The sequence below is a fragment of the Ursus arctos genome, unplaced genomic scaffold (assembly GCF_023065955.2).
Source record: "Ursus arctos isolate Adak ecotype North America unplaced genomic scaffold, UrsArc2.0 scaffold_25, whole genome shotgun sequence".
NCBI classification, from domain to species: domain Eukaryota; kingdom Metazoa; phylum Chordata; class Mammalia; order Carnivora; family Ursidae; genus Ursus; species Ursus arctos.
Window position 1 is genome coordinate 27142330 of NW_026622930.1, and position 21596 is coordinate 27163925.

A 21596-nucleotide genomic window follows, 5' to 3' on the forward strand; every position below is an offset into this window, starting at 1 on the left:
CGGTAACAGCGTCGGTCCTCCCGCCGGTCGGCCGCTTGCCTCCCAGCCCCGGCAGCGGGGATGCGAGAGTTTAACCGCGCAGAGTGGTCAGGAGATGCTTTCTACTGAAAGCAATTTCAGCTGATCTGCAGTGACGTACCTGCCTAAAGTTTAAAGCCTCGCTCTAGTATTGCCCTTCCCATAAAATAACTTTAAAAATTCCCTTCTCCTGCAGCTTGCCCCTCCGCGTCCTTCTCTTTATCACCTGCTGTAATTCGCCTGCAGTCCGACTGAAAATAAATTCAGCTGAATTTCCTCGGTTGCCTTCCCCCAAACCCTCCCGGGAGCCAGAGGCGAATGAAAGCATAAATTGCTGGTTTTATATAACTGGGGTGTCTTCCCGCTCCCCTCCCCTCCTCCTATTAAATTAGACAAAAATTGTAAAAATATTGAGTTACGAGGGGTATGGAGAAATGCGGAGGCGTATATACATTGCTGTTTATAATTGACACAACCTTTCTGGAGAGCTAGCTGTTGGCAATAGTATTTAAAGCTTTAAAAACGTGTGCACCTCTGTGACCCAGCAATTCCACTTCTAGGACTTCATCCTGAAGAAATAATCAGACAAGTGTACAGAGATTTATGTTCAAGGTTTTAATAGCAAAAAGAAAAACAAACTAAATGTCAACGAAAAAAAAAAGAGTTGGTATTATCAAACATCCAAACGATGAAATAATATACTTCCATTAAAAATGTAGCTGAAATGCATCTATTCACATGCAGTCATGATGTACTAATTTAAAATGCAAGTTACCAAACAAAGTAGTTGGTATAATCTTCTTAAAAATGATATACTGCAGGGGTGTCTGGGTCGCTCAGTCCGTTAAGCCTCTGACTCTTGATTTTGGCTCAAGTCATGATCTGGGGTGGTGGAGCTCATCCTGGGCATGGCTCCTGCTTGGGATTCTCTCCCTCTCCCTCTCCCTCTGCCCCTCCTCCCACTTGTGCACACACACACACATTCTCTCTCTCAAATAAATAAATCTTAAAAAATTATAAACTGTAACATACATTTGTACGTAACATATATCTAAAAGAATATTATGAGGGTCTAATGTTTGCTGCAGATTGAATTGTGTCCCCACCCCACTCAAATTCATATGAAGTTCTTTTTTTTTTATTTTAAGATTTTATTTATTTATTCAACAGAGATAGAGACAGCCAGCGAGAGAGGGAACACAAGCAGGGGGAGTGGGAGAGGAAGAAGCAGGCTCATAGCAGAGGAGTGGTGTTCGATCCCATAACGCCAGGATCACGCCCTGAGCCGAAGGCAGACGCTCAACCGCTGTGCCACCCAGGTGCCCCCATATGTTGAAGTTCTAACTCCAGTGTGACTGTATTTGGAAAGAGGGCTGTTGAGGTAATTTCAGTTAAATGAGGCCATAAGAGTGGGGCCCTAACCTAATATAACTAGTGTCCTTATAAGAGGAATAGACATGCTAGGAGTGGTGGTCACAGAGGAAAGGCCATCTAAGGACACAGTAAGAAGATGGTCACCTGCAAGTCAACAAGAGAAGCCTCACCCAAAAATAACACTGTCGGCATCTTGATTTTGGAATTCCAGCCTCCAGTACTGTGAGGAAATAAATTTCTGCAGTTTAAGCCACCCAGTCTCTGGTATTTTGTTATGGCGGCCTGAGCAGACTAATACAGGGTTCATTTTGCTTCTCTATTTTCTGATTATTCAGCAATGTGGGGGGATATATATATATATATATATATATATATATATATATATATATTTTTTTTTTTTTTTAATAGGTTCCACACCAGGCATAGAGGCCAACATGGAGCTTGAACTCACCACCCTGAGATCAAGACCTGAGCTGAGATCAAGAGTCTGACACTTAACCAACTAAGCTATTCGGGAGCTCCTGTAATGTGGATATTTTAAATTTTGAAATAACAAATTCCATTTTGAAAAAGGTAATTTAATCATATTTATTAAAAAACAGGAAAAACTAAGTTGTTTATTAAAGAAAATTAAAATTATCCCATTCATAGGGATGCCTGGGTGGCTCAGTTAGTTAAGCATCTGCCTTTGGTTCAGGTCATGATCTCAGGGTCCTGCGATCGAGAGTCCCTCATAGGGCTCCTTGCTCAGGGGGCAGCCTGCTTCTCCCTCTGCCTGCCACTCCCCTTGCTTGTGCTCTCTCCCTGACAAATAAATAAATAAAATATTTTTAAAAAATAAAAATTAAAAAAAATAAAATGGGTATTCATAATATATCCAGACTTTTTCTTGTAGTGTTTTGTTTTGTTTTGTTTCAGAACTCCACACCTCTGCACCTCTCCAAACTAGAATTTTCCCTGCCAATATCTCAACCAGTTTTGTTGATGTGGCTGAAATGGGAATCTAATCCTCGAACATATCTTATAACCTAACAGAGTATACTTTTACTAAAAACTGTGGATTACATCATAAGGCATTGGCATTAAAGGTGAAATATCATTAGTAAATCAATTTTATCTCCATGCTTTCTCAGAATGTTACTTTTCCTTCCTGGTCATCGGAAGAGTAAACTTTGACCATGAATATGTCTTATTTACCTCTATATAAACTATTTACCGCTATATAAGCAGACATTTGCTGAGTTTCAGATTCTCAAAGGTTAAAAACATTCACACAGGAAAAGAATTGTATAACTTGGATCCTTTCTTTTTAATCCTGCAAAATGGCAAAATAGATTCAAAAAGCTGGTCACCAGAGACTACGACTTTGGCTCTACTTGCTCTTGCTGCAGGCCTAGAAGAAAGTTGAGAGAAAGTTTAAAAATATTATTGAAACACGTTCCCCAAATTCAGAAAATCTGGCAGACCTGTTGAAAAGTAAAGGTAAAATAGTGTGAAATGATAGCAAACCAAATGTTAATGAATCTTTAATTCTTTTTAATGTTTTTTTATTACATTATGTTAGTCACCATACAGTACATCCCTGGTTTCTGATGCAAGGTTCGATGATTCATTAGTTGCATATAACACCCAGTGCACCATGCAATATGTGCCCTCCTTACTACCCATCACCAGTCTATCCCATTCCCCCACCCAGGAATCTTTAATTTTCTAAACAAGAATGTGGGTTGAATAAAAGAGAAAAAAATGTCACATTTAACAGATGATTAGCGATTGAGCAAAACAGTTCAAATTACATACTCTAAAATTAAAAAAAAAGATTAAGACCTTAAAGCCTAAGAGAGTCATTAATTCTTAAGGTTATTTAGACAGTCAAAAGGTTTATCAGTTCAAATTAGAATGAGCATTCTAACAAATTTCAATAGTCAATTTCCCAGATTATTATTCTCATTATAGTTATTTGATAAAAAGCCAATTTCTCCCCTCACGATGTTTTTGGTCCTTTTTTTTTTTTTTTTTTTAAGTCTTTTAAAAATCTTACATGAATGGGGCACCTGGGTGGCTCAGTTTGTTAAACCTCTACCTTAGGCTCAGGTCGTGATCCCAGAGTCCTGGGATAGGAGCCCCACAAAGGGCTTCCTGCTCAGCAGAGAGCCTGCTTCTGCCCTCCCCTTGTGCTCTTGCTCTCTCTCTCAAATAAATAAGTAAAATATTTTAGGGATGCCTGAGTGGCTCAGTCAATTAAGCGTCTGCCTTCGGCTCAGGTCATGATCCCAGGGTCCTGGGATTGAGTCCTGCATCAGGCTCCTTGCTCAGTGGGGAGGCTGCTTCTCCCTCTGCCTGCAGCTCTCTCTGCTTGTGCTCTCCCTTTCTCCCTCTGGTAAATAAATAAATAAAATATTTAAAAATAAATAAATAAAATAAAATCTTTTAAAAAATAAATCTTACATGAATAACCCAAAAATCAGGAAGTAATACATATGTGTGTGTATATAAATATATATATGTAAAGTATGACATGTATACTCTCTTGTTGATGTTAATAACTTGAAACATGTATTAAATTTTTTAAATAATGTTAATTTGGGGGAGGGGAACTCTTATTACTACAAATTAGGGTGACAACACTTCATCCTCTGCCAAGAGCCCAAAATATAGTTCTGACCACAAGATCCACTGATCAACCAAAATCAAAGGCTGATAATTAATACTTTACTCTTTCCCTTCAATTATGTGGAAGAAAAAAACCTAAACCAAAACTAAATCATGAGAAGGCCAGAACTTTTAACATCTTCTAATTCCACACATATTTTTAAAGTTTAAAATCAAATCTCAGAACTTCAGTTAAAATTATTTTAATAAATTAAGGCTCATCCACAAATTGCAATTAAATTTTGGTAAGGGTGGTGGAAAGTGGAAGGGATGAACTTTGTCTTTCCCTCAGATAATTACATTGTCTGCTTGTGTAATTATCAACTTGGGAGGAGAACTGGAATGTGCCTATTTTTAAATATATTTTTGAAACAAAGCGTGAAGAAAAGTTTTTAAACTACTAATACAGAGATAATGGAATTGTAGAGAATCCATGTTTCTCAGTAATTGGCTGGCAGTTTTAAAGCAAGTGTTTTAGGATTTCTAACTTGCTTTAAAGATCCTAGCACAGGAGATAACTAGAAAAAAAGTATCAAAACCTGATTAATAATAGAAAGGCTTCTATGACTTCAGTCTACCACAAATTAGCCTCTGAGTCATCTTGTTAGAATTCACTCCAGCCTCTATTATGAGAAAGTTATCATAGCTCAGTGGCTCCTCATCATAAAACCAGGGACCTATATTCATGTATTCACCCCTGTTCAAAACAGTTTTATAACCTCTGGGACACATAATAGCAAACTAATTATCATACACCCATTTTTAAAAACCTTTAGAAGTACAGGTAACAGAGAGGGTAGGTGGGAAGGGAGGGTAAATGACAGATTGAAAACTGGTTTTTGCTTAGCAATTACCTTGAATTCAAGCTCAAACAAACCAAACATGGAGAAACATGGATAGTAACCAAAGTTACAGGCTCTGATGAATTTAAAGCAAGTATTCTTACTTCTTTTAAAAGCTTGCAGATGCCCACGAGAAGTCCAGATTTCAGTCATCACTTGTTAAAAATATGCAATCTATCCCTTCATTCGTTCTGCATATATTCTAAACTTAACCATCCGGTTTGTTAGACTTTACCCCAGATGCAAGTGCAAAAGCTCCAAGATCTTCTTCCAAGACTCAATCTGAGCAACAGCATGAGCTTTGAGCTGTCCACCTCCCAAAACACGCACTCCCAACACGGGATCCAGGGATACAGAGAAAAAAGCGCTGTAGGGGGGATCTATTCTGTGGCCAGCATTAGGGTAGCTTAAAAGAGTGAAATTTGTCTTCCCATGCTCTGTGAGGTGCTTCACAGCTATGTCCACATAAACAGAACTCTTCCAATGCCTGTCATCCTCTCCGACTATGAAAAGGAAATGGGCATTGGCTTTTTCAAGGGGGATATGGCTTTCCCTGTAGGCTGGGTCCAAGGGGTCCTCCAGTGCTTCTGTAACATCGTAAACCCCTGAATCCATGGCAGAGATTTTGTCTAGGTTAAAAGGCAGTCCTGGCAGGATGAAGCTACCACCTCTAAGGGCAGTAGTTGTGTTACAGCTGCGGCCGTGGATGCTCACAACTGCAGCTATATTTGGGAGAAAGCTAGCCATGGAAAATGCCAACTCTGCCCCTTTGCCAGAACCAATCACTCCAATGCTTGGACCTTTACCCTAGAGATTGAAGAAAGAAAAGACAAACAGGGAGAGAGAGAGAGAGAAAGAAAAAGCATGATTGTTAATGGCGTCTTTGCAAAGCCTTCAATAAAGGAAAAGCATATATGTATTTACCAGACAGCTTATTTATTCATTTCTTTATCCTTTTATTAATTCCTTCAACAGGTATTTGTTATAATTTTCCAGCCCATTAGTACTGCTTTCTCTACTCACTCTCTCCTGGCCCTAAGAAGTTAATTTTTTTTTTTAAGATTTTATTTATTTATTTGACAGAGACAGCCAGCGAGAGAGGGAACACAAGCAGGGGGAGTGGGAGAGGAAGAAGCAGGCTCATAGCGGAGGAGCCTGACGTGGGGCTCGATCCCAGAACGCTGGGATCACGCCCTGAGCCGAAGGCAGACGCTCAACGACTGAACCACCCAGGCGCCCCCTAAGAAGCTAATTTTAAATACATTTCTCTCTACAGTCCCACTCACCTTTGGGTGACTTTGCACAAATTTAGCTGCCTCTTCATAGCCAAAACGTGGCAAAGCCAGAGTAGCAAAACCTCAACAAGCCAGGAGACTAGCCTAAGATTCATTTAATCCTCCATCACCAAACATATCAATCAAGCCAGGAAAAGGACCATCTCCTATAAACTAGGAAGAGGATTAATCTGGGATTAGATGACAGGACATTTAATGAACTATGATACCTAGCTAATATTTTCTAAAGCAAATTCTAATTGTATAATTTATATTTTTTTAAAAAACATTTTTATTATTTTCTAGCTTAAAAATTTTTTTAAATATTTTTCCCTGTTTTAAAACATTCACCTAGTTGCTTTGAAAAAAAAAATGTTTTGGCTGAAATATGTTTATTGTTGTGGCTGAAACAGATACTTCTTTTGGCTATTTGGAAGTTATAAATGTAAGAATGTTTTTATCTTTTTTTCTATGAAATGAATTAAAATATGAAAATTTGCACCAAAGATATGGAAAATGTTTTGTTTTGAAGTGTAAATCCTGATTAAGCAAACAGTTCTGGCAGCCTTTAAGTTATGAACATATAATACCATTTAAAAATCCAACTTTAGGGGCGCCTGGGTGGCACAGCGGTTAAGCATCTGCCTTCGGCTCAGGGCGTGATCCCACCATTATGGGATCGAGCCCCTCATCAGGCTCCTCCGCTATGAGCCTGCTTCTTCCTCTCCCACTCCCCCTGCTTGTGTTCCCTCTCTCGCTGGCTGTCTCTATCTCTGTCGAATAAATAAATAAAATCTTTAAAAAAAAAAAATCCAACTTTAAAGGGCCCTTTGAGTTCTCAATAAGCTTAAGATACAAAGTCACCAAAATCCCTAAGTAAACAAAGTTTATGCTATTTTAAAGGTCTCACGATGCTGTAATATAAAATGAACAATATGTGTGGTGTAGGGGCCAAGGGCAGGCTGCCTCTAGATTAACTACTTGGGTATATAAAGACTATTTTGAGTTTGAAGGGGTCCAGGGGAGTTCCCCCTCAGAATATGTCACTTTTGGCATGTGGACTATTTTGAGCTGAGGCAAACTGAGACCCTGCAGGCTCAAGAGAAACTTTCCCCTCCCTTAACAACATGAAAAAAAAAAAAAAATCCAAATCGAGCGTCTTTTGCAGGATAAGGGTTATTAACAGAGATAAAATGTATCTGAGTGACCCATCTGTACGGCAGGACAAAAATCTAATTTCCAACCATCTGCTCTTCTTATTGCCCTGTGAATTGCATTCCTTCCCTTCGAAGTCCTAGACCCCTAACTTTTCCTCCTTAGTTCAGGATGATGTACATACCTCATTTTGCCTGACTGTCTTTGGAATTTCCATGTTTGTGTGGATTCCCCGAAAATAGAAATTTGAATTTAATCTTCTCCTATTAATCTGTCTCATGTCAATTTGATTCTTAATCCAGCTAGAAGGACCTTGAAGGGGACAGGAAATTCTTGCTCCCTCACAGTGGAGAGGGAGTAAAATGTCTAACTATTTCCTTCTAATGTTGATGTTATTTCTCTTTCAACATTCCGATTGTAGATTACGTTATTCATTCACCATTCCAAAAGAAGACTGTCTCAGCCAATTGCCTCCTAGTATTTTTCAGATATGTTCTTCCGTGTTAGTCCAATAAAAGTCCCAGATTAATCTATAAGAACGGATTAAGAGGCAAGAACATTAGAATATAAACCAAACTAAGAGATCTAAAATTCCAATACCAAAGGCCGTTTCTAAATTTTCAAATCTAGAAACAAGTTAAGGCACATCTAGTCACCAAAATGAAAGCCAGGGTGTAGATACTAAGGTCATGATTTGTACAGGTTGGTTTTTTCTTAACATTCAGATATCTTGGCATATCTTGAGCTGCTCTTTTTAAAATAAGATAAATCTCGGGGCGCCTGGGTGGCACAGCGGTTAAGCATCTGCCTTTGGCTCAGGGCGTGATCCCGGCGTTATGGGATCGAGCCCCACATCAGGCTCCTCCGCTGTGAGCCTGCTTCTTCCTCTCCCACTCCCCCTGCTTGTGTTCCCTCTCTCGCTGGCTGTCTCTCTCTCTGTGTCTAATAAATAAATAAAATCTTAAAAAAAAAATAAAATAAAATTAGATAAATCTCAAACATCTTGGGACTCAGGATTACTTCCAGAAAGCCTAAAGCAAACCATGAAAAAGACATAACACACAGATCCTCAAATTATTCCAGCGATAGATTTTTCCAACCACAGGTTTACCACATTAAAATAACTGAGAATCTGTTTATTTTGTTTCAGGTCAGTAATTGGATTCCCAGTATGTAAATTTGCTAGGCCCTTATAGGCTCTTAAGGAAAAAAAAAAAGCCCACCCACCCTCAACTATGAAAACGTTTTCAATCTCTCATTTAAAAGATTCTTAGTTGTTCCTAAGGATCCTGAGAGTGAGAGCAGAAAATAAGCCAGACTGGTTTTTAAAAATAAAAACCTATTTCACTCATTCACTCAGCCCCTGTTTGTGGTCAGAGTTTGGCTCTCAAAGAATTTGAATACACCCTGATTTTAGCACCATCTAGCTGTGTGATTTGGCTAAAACACTTCAGGACTCAGTTTTCTCTTTTATCAAATAAAGAAATCGTTCTTTGATCTATGAAATGTGCAACAGAACAGTTTCCTCACCATGATGAAGATCTCCAAGGAATTAGAGTATGTCAGAAAATAACATCAAAAAGGTCATCGGTATCCTAAGGTGAAACCAGTATTTAAAAAGTGAACAATGTATGTAATAGGACTTCAGTTATGTTGGAGCCTGAACGGGTAAAAGATTTGTATCCACTATTCTCGTCATTTTTACAAGAAATAACTGGAAAAGTCAAATTAACACGAAGCTCTACCTACTGCAGAGGCAAACAAATACTTAACGCTGGCAACTGTACAGCAACGTCATGCTTGCATAGCAAAGATGCTCGCAAGGACTAGCGTCGGCCTCCCTAGGACTTTAAGGGGGGGGGGGCAGCTGGCAGAAAAGAGGTCCCCGAGCAGGTTAAATTTAAATCCCAGTCACCATTTAGGAGAGTGACTGTCCCACCTGGCATCTAGGGCGACAAAATAAAGCAATTAAGGCGCCCGTTTTGTTTTCAGCAGATAAATCAGCCGGCAAAGCAGGCCAGCTTTCCTAAATCGATCCTCTAAGTCCATGCAAAGCCCTCTACGGAAAAGACGTCACGCACCGGGGGCAGCAAGAAGACGCCCCGAAGGCGGCCGGCCCGCAGGCGAGCACCGCGCAGCTCGGGGCTGGAGAACCAGCGCTGCACCTGGGCGGAGGCCAGCGCCGGGCCCAGCGGCACCGCCGGCTACCCCGGCGCGGCGCGTGGTGGACGGTCACCTCCACTTCGAGGGGGCTTTTCATCACGCCCCTCGGCATCTGGTTGAAGCAGGGATCCTCCGAGCCGACCCGCGTGAGGCGCCACAGGAGCCCCATGGGCTCCACGTGGACCCGTGAACTCGCCGCCCAGAGCCCGGTCCCTGGCCAGGTCCAAGCCCCCGCGGCCGTCCGCCTCGTAGGGGGCCAGCGAGTGGAAGAGGCGGCCTCGGCAGCTGCCGGCGACGCCCGCAGGGTCACCCGCTGCCTCGGGCCTAAGCCTCCACTTGAATGTTCAGGAGCTCCTAGGTCAGCCCAGTCTTAGGCGTGACGGTCAGGGTCGCAGCGTTCTGGGAGAGAGGGGCCGATGTGGACATCGACTTCCGGAGCAGGAGTGGGATTCCGGGGGTTCGGAGCACGGCCTGGGCTGCCCTCCACATGGCCCCGGGATCTTCGCGTCTTTGATTCCGGCCAAAGAGACAGGCCCGGCGGCGGCCAGCGCAAGAGTCCGAGCTCCTGGCCCCGCTCCGCAGAGCAGGCGGGGGCCGGGCGGGACCGGGGGCGGGACGACCGAGCGGGGCGGGGTGGGGCGCCGGGAGAGGCGTGGCCCAGTGGCACCTCCGCGGGTCGTGAGGGCAGGGCCCCAGCTGGTCCCGGGGGCGCCACTCAGCAGAGGGCTCCAAGAAGAGGCGACGTAGGAGGGCCCGGGGTCGGTCATGGTTTTGGGGTCCCCGTAGTGGGACCTCTTTAAAGAGGCAGGAGCTCATCCCCAGCCAAGCGCTCCACGCGGCGAGGGAGAGAAGTTACCGATCTGACGGAATGCTGGCCGGTCTCTTTCTTTAAAGTCCATTCCTGGCCACCAGGGGTCACGATTCCCTAAGCCTCGTCGAAGGAGGCTACCTGTAAGAGGCTTCTGCCAAATCCCTTCCTTGCAATTATTTTTGCCTGGGTCTAAGAAAGACTGCCAAGGTTAAAGTGTAAACGTTTTAGGTGAGGCAGCACTACAGATGTATACACTATGGAAATAACCTCTTGGGGCCTGGCTCAAGTATTAAAAATGTGTTTTTATATGCAGAAAAAACACACATCATGACCTTTTTTTTTTCCCCAAGGAAAAGGCATGGGACTCACAAAATAAAACCATAATTTTTCCATTCAAACAAATATTTGTATGTACATGCCTATAAAATGGTTCTGGAAGGGTATACTTCAAATTGATAACTGTAATCAGCCCTAGGAGAAGCCTGGAATAGGGTAATAAATTAAGAGGGTTAAATTTAATCTGTGACTCTCACGTCCAACCTCAGAATGCAAGTACAAGTACAAAGTTCTGGAATCCAGCACCTCGGAGAATCTCAGAGTTGGAAGGCACCCACAAGGCACTTCTTCCCTCTCTCTTAGGATCTTTCAACTTGGAATCCCCACTTCGATTTTCTAAGACCCATTATTTCTCTGTAATGAAATTTAAATGTCATGTGTTTTAAAAGATAAATAGATAATTTTTTAAATGTTTCACCTGGATTATCTAATTTAATCACAACAGCCCAGAGAGGTAGTTTGTTATTATCATTATATTATCCCCATTTTATCGGTGAGAAAACGGACGCTTAGAGAGGTTAATAACTTACCCAAGGTCACCCAGGTAATAAGTAGTGCAGCCTGGAATTTATATCGACCGTGGAGGCAGCGTTGAGGATACCACCATTTACGTTACTTAATGTTCCTTAGCGTGACGACCTTTGGAAGAAATTGATGGCTAAGCTTTGCTTTTATGTTACGAATGCTGTATTTTGTGTAACTGATTAGGTTTCCTTCTTTGCATAAGCCATTGGAAAGCATATGACTGAATGAGTGACCCAGTCAAGGCAAGTATATAGGACTTCATAATAAGGGCTATTGCGTTAGCCTCTTTTCTGGCTTCATTTCATGGATACCTATTCTCTTCCTTCCTTCTAAGTCACAATTACCATATTTGAGGTAGCTTTTCAACAACCTGAAATTCCTTTTGAAATCTTAGAAACAGGTGCCTATATATAAAGTTAACTCTCAGGGGAAGGTGACCAAATATGTTTAGTCAGTGCAGGAGATTTCTAGGCTACTTTATCAGTAAGGAAGAAATCGAGGTGGAGAGCTGTCCGTATACGTAGAAATTTAGTACCTGGAGATGGTTAGTTGTAATCCTCATGCTTAGCTCCTGGGGCTACCTTTTGGCCCTCACTTCTCTCATACCCCCAGCCATGTTCCTTATAACTTCTTCCTGTCATCCCCCATCCCAAAGGCATCTGGACTGTAGCAGTGAGTGTAGTAACTCACCTGGCAGTGAGTTAACAGAGGCTCCAAGAACTCACATCATCGTAAATCATTATACTACATAATGAATAACTACACTCAACACATATTTTTAGCAATTGGTCAAAACTAAGTTACCTCTAAGGAACCTTTCTTTTCATTAGTTAAGAACTAATGGGCAGTTGTTTGGATAGACTGAAACTAGCCAAAGATTTTGTATGTGCCCAGCAAACCCTGTGATGTGTCTCAGGAAAATTTGTTTGCACTCGGGGAGGACCCTCTCTCTGGTCTCTTATGAATCTAGATAGTGCTCAGTACCTTGTAATGACGTGAGGCAGACTGATCCCAGTACTTCCCAGCAGGATGGTAACAGGAACGGATGATGCTGGCAGGAAGTCTAATTGGGCAGGTATAAAAGGACATCCGAGGATTAAGGCAGGGGCCCGCAGGGTGGAGTCTTAAAGATCTGTTATACTGGGGCGCCTGGGTGGTGCAGTCGGTCAGGCATCTGACTCTTGGTTTTGGCCTCAGGGTTGTGGGATCAAGCCCTACCTTGGGCTCCATACTGGGTGCAGAGTCTGCTCGAGATTCTCTCTCCCTCTCCCTCTGCCCCTTCTCCTCCTGCTCCCTCTTTCCCTCTCAAATTAATGGGGGAAAAAATTAGTTAGAGGGGCAACTGGGTGGCTCAGTCAGCTAAGCGTCTGCCTTTGGCTCAGGTCATGATCTCGGAGTCTTGGGATTGACTCCCATGTCCTGCTCCCTGCTCACCGGGGAGTCTGCTTTTCCCTCTCCCTCTACCCCTCCCCTCCTTGTGCACGCACTATAGCGCTCTCTCTCTCTCTCAAATAAATAAAATCTTTTTAAAAATCAGTTATATCAGTATATCAATACAGTTTTGCTTACAATAAATTTTGCTGTAAAGAATTCAGCTTTACTTTGTGAAGTAAATGTTACAAATGTTGAATTTTGTAAAGGATACATTATTAGTAGGAAGAAATTGAGGTTTCATTCACAAAAGCAAAGCTTTGCATTCGTAAGATAAAAGCAAAACTTACCATATGAAGAAGATCAATGCCCCCAATCTTCAGAGTGGGGTTCAGAAACAAGTCTTGAATACACATTCAGGAATATGTACTGGCAAGAAAGCAGCAGAGTCCATTCCTTAAGGGATTCAAGTGGGTATGTCCCCAAGGCTCATATATGGTCAGTTAGGGTCCAGAGGGGTTATGGAACTCTGAGCAATACAGCAGCTCCGTCTTCACAACCAGAGCACAGGTCGAAGCTAGGCCAGCAGTTGAGAGTTGGGCAAGCGCTTCTTACATTGCTCTTACTTACATTTCTCCCACAGGTTAACATTGATCCTATGGATCAGATCAGGGTTAAGCCTGTACGGTGGGTAACGTTCAGGGAAGAAGGGGATAGCAGTGAAGAAAGGAGGGTTGCAAAGCCTGGGAATCCAGTAGGGCCTGACAAGAAGCTGAGATAATTATGTTGTTACCAAAAGTTTCGTATGTGCTTTGGAAAACCCAATACATGTTGTATGAATTAGATTTTTATTAATAGTATCTAGTCTATGATTACAACGTTATATTTTGCTGGACGGGACAGACTTTTTACCATTGAGATGTTTCTGGAAGAAGGTCTGAATTTGCTGCCAGGCATCTACCTGTGCCCTTGACTGAGCCTGTGGCTCACCTCCATGCAATACTGCTTGGCCTAACACTGTGTGCACAGAAACTCTACAAGGAGGAAAATAAGGTGGTTCAATACAGTGACCAGTTCCTGAGTAGTAGATTATCTGGGGTCTGTCTTTCCCATGGGCTTGTAACCGTTCAGAGGCTATCTGAGCATAGAAGCCACTCTTCCAGGAATGATCATCCATGCCAACAAGAAACAGGAAGGGCCCCTGGGCCCTTTCCAGGGGAATAATACTAAGGTGATTGGGTTCCTCCAGTGGATTGTCCCAAACATCCACAAAACGCAAAAATCCTGATTCATTAATTGTACATCTCCCTGGGTCACTGCCAAGACTGGGAATAAGCATATCCTTGTAATGCAAAGGAGCTACTGTGTTGGACACACAGGAATTGATAAGTACAGTGGCTGTGATGCCCTTCAAGAAAGAGGCCATTGAGAGACACAGGTCACCTCCTTTGGAGAAGCCAAGAAGCCCAACATTAGGGCCTTTCACCTGAGGAAGAGAAACAGAATAAGCCTAGGATTTGTAAATGGAAGACACAAATGGTGATTTTATATTCTCTAGGTAGCTTTCTTAAATGTCATTTGCTTTCTTTCCTTATGCAACAATCCACAAAGCGCAACTGTGTCTTCTAATAAGCGAATCGATCGATTTCCTAGTACACAGGCCTTCCACTAATATTTATGGAGACTGGGTCAAGAGTACACACAGAGACCCATACACCCCATACCTAAAGATTTAAAAGTTATAAATCAAATGAACAAACTCTTTAAATATGTTCTTTTCTCCCACCTTGATAAATGTACCTCCATAACAGAAAATTTGAAAGCTTGGGAGAAGTTCTGTACTGGAATGTGGCCTGGGGGAGAGTCAGCCCCAGTCCTTGGTCCCTGGCCCACCTGCCTTCTTTTCCCATCCCCGGCTCCATCATGCACCTTGAGGGGTCTCTCACACACGTATGTGGACACCAGGGCCTACATGTTTAAGGCTTAGGTATATTCACATTGATACACCAGAGAAGAGACATGGCCTGAAGCAGGATCAGTGCTATTTGGCAAAGAATTCTGGGGTTCCAGATCACAAGGGCTTGGTGCATGTGTGTGTGCATGTGTGTGTAAGGCACGTGAATTCCAGGTGGATACATTCCCTGGGTCCCTTGGACCCCTCACCCTGTGGGCAGGGATGCAGCCCAAAGGAAGCCCAGAGTGTGGCCACCTAAAACAAAAGGTCCGGGACAGAAGCCCCGGACAGTCCCTATTCAAATGTCCCAAAAATGTCTCTTAATAGTCAGATTTTTCCCTCTATTCATTTACATTAGCCTTATAAATGAGAAAAATGGAATCTCAGAGAAAGCAGTTCCCTTATTCAGGAGTATAAGGCCACGTGCTGGTAGATGGAGTACCAGAATTTAAGGTTAGTAACATTTCGGTAGAGCTCTTTGAATTATGGTCAAGAATTACAGCGAAATAAACAGTTGAGTCTTAAGAGATCGGAGAGAGATGGGTAGAAATGAAAAAAATAATCCTAGTAACTTTTGAAGGAACTTTGGTGTCTCGTGACATAGGCCTAGCACCCAGTGTCCTGGTAGGGTGTTTGCGTCCAGTCCTGTGTCCGCTCTAGCCCCTCTCCTCTGCATTCAGGCAAAGCCCCAGAACCCACCTTTGGATGCTGCAGCATGAAGTCTACAGCTTCTTCAAAGTACTCCAGGTGCATATCATCCAAAAAGTCGGGGAGGTCTTCAAATCTGAAATAAGCCAAAGCAAGCACAGCAAAACCATGTCCGGCCAGGAGGCTGGCCCTGTATTCACAAAGGCCACCACCACTTCCAAACAGATCGATGATCCCAGGGAAGGGCCCTGCACCTAGAAAGCACCACAAATCATAAGGCGTTTTAGACTCTCAAAAGACATTCTCGAGTTTCAGATTTTGGCAGTCAGCAAAGAGAAGTTTCTGAAGCACGGAAGGTTGGGGGTGGGGGAGTGGGTGGAAAAAAGACCCTTTCTACAATTTTGCCTTTTTTTTTATCTTTTAGTAATCTTCAGGGAGAAGGGAGGGGGAACAAATGCTTTACTTTTTCCAAAATTTTTCACATATTTTCGTGTATATATATATACACACACACACAAAGTTAGAAATAGCGTATGATGAAATGTACATTTCCCACAAATTTTCCGCAACAAAAAGGATCAATTTGAGAATACTTGGAGAGCTGTCAAATGTTCTAAACACTTAAGGGTTTATTAGATATACTCCCCATGTCCTTGCACTCTCTGCCCCGGCCTTAAATACCACCATCCCTAAATGTGCTCTGTTCTCACTGGCTCCTGAATGTGGTATACACTATTCTCCTCCCCTCTCTAGTTTTTATGACCTGGTTGACCCGTCAGTTTTCAAACCAAAGTTTAGACCTCCCTTCCCAGAAGACTACCCAGATCTTCTCCAAGGCTGAGTTGAGTCAGATAGCCTTTATGTGTTCCCACCAACACCCTGGGTCCCTACTTCCCCTATCACAGCACTTGCCACATGTATAAGTTACCTGGGTCCTCTATTAGGCTGTAAGCACAGTGAGGACCATGTCTGACTTGAGTATCTGTTCTATCCCATATGCAGCATGGTCCTTGACTTAATACGTATTTGTTAAATGGTTGAACTCTTCCACATTATTTACAAAATTCTTTGAGACAGAAAACGATTTTTAAACAGACCACATAGTAGACATTGAAATAGTTAACAGAAGAGTGACTTCACTGGAACATCAGATACCATGGGGGGCGGTGAAAGCATTTTTGGAGAGAGATTCTTTCTAAAAATTTTTAAGCTTTTATTTATTTTAGAGACAGAGAGTGAGTGAGTGCTCACACGAGGGAACAGGGGAAGGGGCAGAAGGAGAGGGAGAGAATCTCAAGCAGGCACCCTGCTAAGTGCAGAGCTCAAGGCGGGGCTCTTTCCCAGGAGCCTGAGACCATGACCTGAGCCAAAATCAAGAGTTGGTCACTTACGAACTGAGCCACCCAGGCGCCCCTGGGGGGAATTCTTATTGAATTGGTCAGTATGACTTACTGAGCTCCTCCTGCATCGCTGGGCAAGCCTCTAGGAGTACAGACATACAGAGATGTGTTCAATCCAATTCCAGGTGCAGGAGTTCACAGCTGAGTGTGCAGCCCCTAGTTAAGGTTGTGAATTGCTGAGGAGCTGTAAGAATAAAGCAGGGCTTCTTGTTTTAGAGAATGATGGAATTGTTTAGGGATTCTGTGAGATGTGGAACTCCAGCATTTCTATAGAGGAGGGGTTTCAGTCTGGAATTTGGTTCTAAGAGTTGGGTCATGGGTCTTGTTTCCAGGTCCCTTTTACCTAGTAAGCACCTTTTTACGTAGACTAGGGTTTCTCAACCGCAGCACTATAGACATTTTGAGTAAGACATTTTTTGTTGTGTGGGCTGCCCTGCACATTGTGAATGTTTAGCCACATCTCTGGCCTCTACCCACTAGATGCCAATAACATCCTCCCACCCCACCCCTGCAGTTGTGACAACCAAAAATGTCTCCTGATATTGCCAAATGTCCCCTGGGGTGGGGGGAAATCGAGCCAGATTAAGAATCACTGATGGGGATGCCTGGGTGGCTCAGTTGGTTAAGCATCTGCCTTTGGCTCAGGTCATGATCCCAGGGTCTGGGATTGAGTTCCACTGGCTCCCTGCTCAGTGGGGAGCCTGCTTCTCCCTCTGCCTGTCACTCCCCCTACTTGTGCTCTGTCAAATAAATAAAAAAAATTTTTAAAAAGTGTTTAAGAATCACTGACAGAGGGTTGCCTGGACAGCTAAGTCGGTTAAGGGTCTGCCTGGGGCTTAGGTCATGATCTCAGGGTCCTGGGACTGGGTCCCACATCTTTGGGTTCCCTCTTCAGCAGGTACTCTGCTTCGCCCTCTGCCCCTCCCACCTGCTGGTGAGCACACTCTCTCTCTCAAAAATAAATAAAATCTTAAAAAAAAAAAAAAAAGAATCACTGACAGACTGTTTATGATGAGAGCAGGTGACCATCAACTGTTTTTTTAGGATTATGGAGCACTGCCTATGTGGGTTTCAGCTTCCTTGGAAGCTTGATGTGAAAAGAGGAAAAGATCACTCTCACACAACAGCAGAAGTCATTCCCTAATACTGGTATCTGAAACACAGCCGCCTGGCTGGCACTTGAAATAAATGCACGTTTTGAGTATGCTGAATGCACTTTTCAGCACGAAGCTAAGGAGTGGCAGTGACTCTAGAAAGTGCTGCCATGAAACTTAAGAGAAGAACTTCTGTCCAGACTCCATGATAGACTCTGGAGCGTGGGGACGAGCTTAGGAAAGTTCCATAATCATGTGGTACCCACAGGAAAGCAAGAGGCCGCCCGGGGTCCCAGGACTCCACCCGGTTCTCCAGAACAGCCCGGGACGCAGGGCGCTCACCTGGGGGCAGGAAGAGCGTGGCGCGCACCCGGCCCGCGCGCACCGGCTCCCGCCGCACCCCGGGCCGCAGGAAGTCGCGCTCGTGCACCGCCCGGCCCAGGAGACGCCCGGCGTCGGGCTCGTGGCCGTCGAGCACCTCCAGCTCCACGGCGAAGGGCGTCTGCACGTCCCGCTTCACTAGCCGATCCAGGGGCTTCTCGGGCTCCAGGGCCCACAGCAGCCCCATGGGCTCGACCCCCACGAAGCTGCCGCCCAGCGCGGGCGCGCGCTCCAGGTCCAGGAGGCCGTCGGCGTCGGCTTGGTACCGCGCGTGGGCCCGGAAGAGCGCGCCCTTCTCGTCGCGCAGGGAGGCGCGCAGTGTGACGGGCTGTCCCGGCGCCAGGCCCCGCACGGCGATGCGCACGGGCTCGTCCCAGCGGCAGCGGTCCGCGGGCCGCAGGATCACCCTCGCCGCCATCCTGATTACGGAACAGGGGAGGGCGGCTTCCCAGTCACGTGTCCAGCCAGGCGTCTCTCCACCTCCCTGGGAAGCAGTGGCAGTTGGAACCTTTGCGCTTCTAGTCCTGGACTCGCGTGAGACGCTCTAAGCCGCCGTGTGCGGTCTCCTAGCGTTTGTGCCAATCCACTAGGGTCTGATCGGAAGAAAGTAGCTGCTAAATTAAGAGTTCATTATTAATTCTGCAAACTGGTGCAGTAAGTGTGGAAGAGAGGTACAAAGACTGTTGAGATTGGGAAAGATACTGGCAGTTCCAAGAATCTGGAGCTTATAAATTTAAAGCTCCCAGGTGATTATAATTAGATGATCAGTGGAGAAACAGCCTAATCCTTCCCTTGCCTCAATCCTTTAGCGAGCCTTTTTCCTAGAGCTAAGGATACCAAGGGTGGCTTCAGAGCAGGTAGATATTTATGGAGTGAGATCTACCTGAATTCCGGTCTGATCCTGCTCCGCAATAGCCTGGTGATCCTTAGGAAGATACGTAATTAAGGCTGTGGATCCAGTCTTCTTGTCTGTAAAAAGCATATTGTGCTGCTACGTGGGCTAACGTAAGAACGCTGCACTGGTGAAGCTATATAGCAGGTGCTCAGTAAGAGGTTCGCTTTTGATTATTTATTTATTTATTTATTTATTTATTTATTTATTTTTTAGAGAGAGAAAGCACACTTGAGAGCACTAGCAGGGGAAGTGGCAGACAGGGCAGGGGAGAGGCTGACTTCCCCAGGAGACGGGAGCCCCATTCCGGCCTTGATCCCAAGACCCTGGGATCACGACCCCAGCCAAAGGCAGATGCTTAACCGACTGAGTCACCCAGGTGCCCCAAGAGTTTTGCTTTTCAAGTCACAAATCTGGTCACTGGCAGTGCCAGTGTTGAGTTCTGTCAGAGTTCTGGTAAGAAACAAGTGGCACGTTCCAATTGGGTAATTTGTGGGGAGTTTCATAAAGGGACTATTTCCAAAGGAATTGGCAAGGTTAAAAAACAAACAAGGTTGGGTGCAGAACCTTGGGCCCTGAAGGCTCAAGGTCAAAGGGCTGCCTGGCAGGAGGCTGTAGCCATGGTGGTGGGAGGAAAGCAATCCCTGGTGTGAAAGGAGTGGGGAGCAAGTAAATACCTTGACCTCACTCTCCTCTTGCCCTTCAGATTTCTGCCAGTGCCCTTCTTTAGCTGAACCAGCCATTCAGGTCTGCCTGCTTGGTTACACAACAAGGTGGATGGAGCACACAGAAGACACCCAGCGAGTGGAAGCTCAATACGTATTTATAACCTGAGCATAAAGAAGCCAGACTAGGTCCCATATCTCAGAGTTCAGGGAACTTTGACTACTCTACCTCCTGAAGTAACTGCTGTGGGCTATTTAAAGTACCTGTTGTGTAAAGTGTTGCAGGCTGGGGCACGTGGGTGGCTCACTTGGTTAAGCATCTGCCTTAGGCTCAGGTCATGATCCCAGGGTTCTGGGATCTTGCTCCAGGTTGGGCTCTGTGCTCAGCAGGGAGTCAGCTTCTCCCTTTCCCTCTCCCTCTTCTTGCTCTCTCTCTTGTTCTTTCTCAAATAAATAAACAAAATCTTAAAAATAAAAAATAAAGTGTTGCAGGCTGTTGTCAATCTAGGAGCACTCAGCTTGAACAGAATTTACCTGTGCTGCTGTAGCCACCAGCACAAACTGACATCTGTGCTCAGGGGCGCCTGGGTGGCTTGAGTGTCTGAGTCTTGATGGCACCTCAGGTCATGATCTCAGGGTCATGAGATCAGGCTCATGACCTCAGGCCGCCGCATCAGACTCTGTGCTGAGTGTGGAGCCTGCTTGAGATTCTCCCTCTCCCTCTGCCACCCACCTAAAGAAAGAAAGAGAGAGAAGGAAAGAAAAGAAATAAATTTGAAAAATGAAATCTGCACTCAGATTTCAGAAAGGCGAAGAAAAAGATAGCTTCTCCCTCTCCCTTCCCTGATACCCAGGTTGCTGTGAAGAGGCACGGAAATGGCTCCCAGGCACATGAGGGAAAAGCAGCTAAGGAGGCCTGGGGGGTCCTGGGATCGAGCCCCATGTCGGGCTCCCTGCTCAGCGAGGAGCCTGCTTCTCCCTCTCCTTCTGCCATTCCCCCTGCTTGCGTGAGCTGTGTCTTTGTTAAGTGGATGAATAAAATCTTTAAAAAAGAGGAGGAGGCCCGGGCTGGGCCATTCAAAATGCCTTCCTGTGGGGAGTTCTGCACTTAGGATCTCCTTTGGAGAAATAAGTACTTTACAGACCAGGGTGGGTTGCCCATGATGTGAAAAAGAATCAGCTGCTCTAAGAAAGAGGGTGGCTTCATACAAATTCTGATGTTTGTTTAGTGACTTGATGAAGTAGCTGGATATTTGGCACACTATCTCCAATATTAAACATAAAAATTAATTTTTGTGCCCCTGTTTTAGGGGTAGGGACTTTATGGATATCCTTTGCCTGACGTTGGTAGAATCTCTCTGGTTACCCCCAGATAATTACACTCCCGGAAAGGTTTCTGTTTGAGAAGGCCCCCGAACTTTTCCATGCTTAATAGCCCACTGACTTTTAGTTATAAACTCAATATGGAAAGGCTGAACTTCAGAGACAGTTACTTCAGTGTCACCTGATCAGTGTGCCATCAATATAATGAGTCATTTCACTATCCGAATCAGGCTTAGGACAGCTGTTTAAATATCAATTTAACAGATTATGTCAGATGTTACAGAGTTGAAATATCCTGGAGGCAAGACTGTAAAGGCCACCAAGTGACAGCAAACTGTTCTTCAAGTCTAAAATGTGAAAGAAAAAAAAGTATTGGGATTAAAAACAACGCCCTAGTAAGATCAATAAAAGGATACCAATCAGGGATGATTTTTTTTTTTTAAGATTTTATTTATTTGACCGCACAAGTAGGCAGAGCGGCAGGCAGAGGGAGAGGAAAAAGCAGACTCCCTGGTGAGCAGAGAGCCTCACGTGGGGCTCTACGCAGGGCTTGATCCCAGGACCCTGGGATCATGACCTGAGCCAAAGGCAGACACTTAACCAACAGAGCCCCCCCCCCCAGACACCCCCCAGTCAGGGATGATTTAGAAGGCTCTTCCTATAGAAGAACATTTACAGATTCATTACATTAGTTTTCTGTAATCCTCAGTTGACATCT

General features: G+C 44.4%; 1 protein-coding gene across 10 annotated transcripts; it reads right to left on the reverse strand.

The window, feature by feature from the left end:
• Positions 1-1803: 1803 nt before the first annotated feature.
• LOC113270358 (acyl-coenzyme A thioesterase 6) lies at positions 1804-18476 on the reverse strand. 10 transcript variants are annotated; one of them, XR_007190269.2, is made up of 5 exons: positions 17960-18476; positions 15175-15377; positions 11156-12213; positions 7500-7845; positions 1804-5693 (listed from the first exon to the last, which is right to left on the reverse strand). XR_007190269.2 is itself a non-coding variant. In XM_048220130.2 (4 exons), the coding sequence occupies exons 1-4, from the start codon at positions 18414-18416 to the stop codon at positions 7841-7843; spliced, it is 744 nt and encodes a 247-aa protein (XP_048076087.2). In that variant the 5' UTR covers positions 18417-18476; the 3' UTR covers positions 6497-7840. The 10 variants fall into 10 exon arrangements, 4 of the variants coding, with proteins under 4 accessions (XP_048076087.2, XP_048076088.2, XP_044247245.3 ...); XR_008961335.1 differs by having other exon boundaries at positions 6173-7845; XR_007190265.2 differs by lacking the exon at positions 1804-5693 and adding an exon at positions 5716-6334.
• Positions 18477-21596: the final 3120 nt, after the last annotated feature.

What these genes read in the sequence shown, in the direction of transcription:
- LOC113270358 (XM_026519545.4), bottom strand. Translation starts at nt 18,416, where the DNA reads ATGGCGGCGAGGGTGATCCTGCGGCCCGCGGACCGCTGCCGCTGGGAC. An exon ending in CACGCTCTTCCTGCCCCCAG is followed by an intron (nt 15,378 to 17,959) that starts GTGAGCGCCCTG and finishes GGTGCTTTCTAG; the next exon opens with GTGCAGGGCCCTTCCCTGGG. An exon ending in TCATGCTGCAGCATCCAAAG is followed by an intron (nt 14,008 to 15,174) that starts GTGGGTTCTGGG and finishes TCTCTTCCTCAG; the next exon opens with GTGAAAGGCCCTAATGTTGG.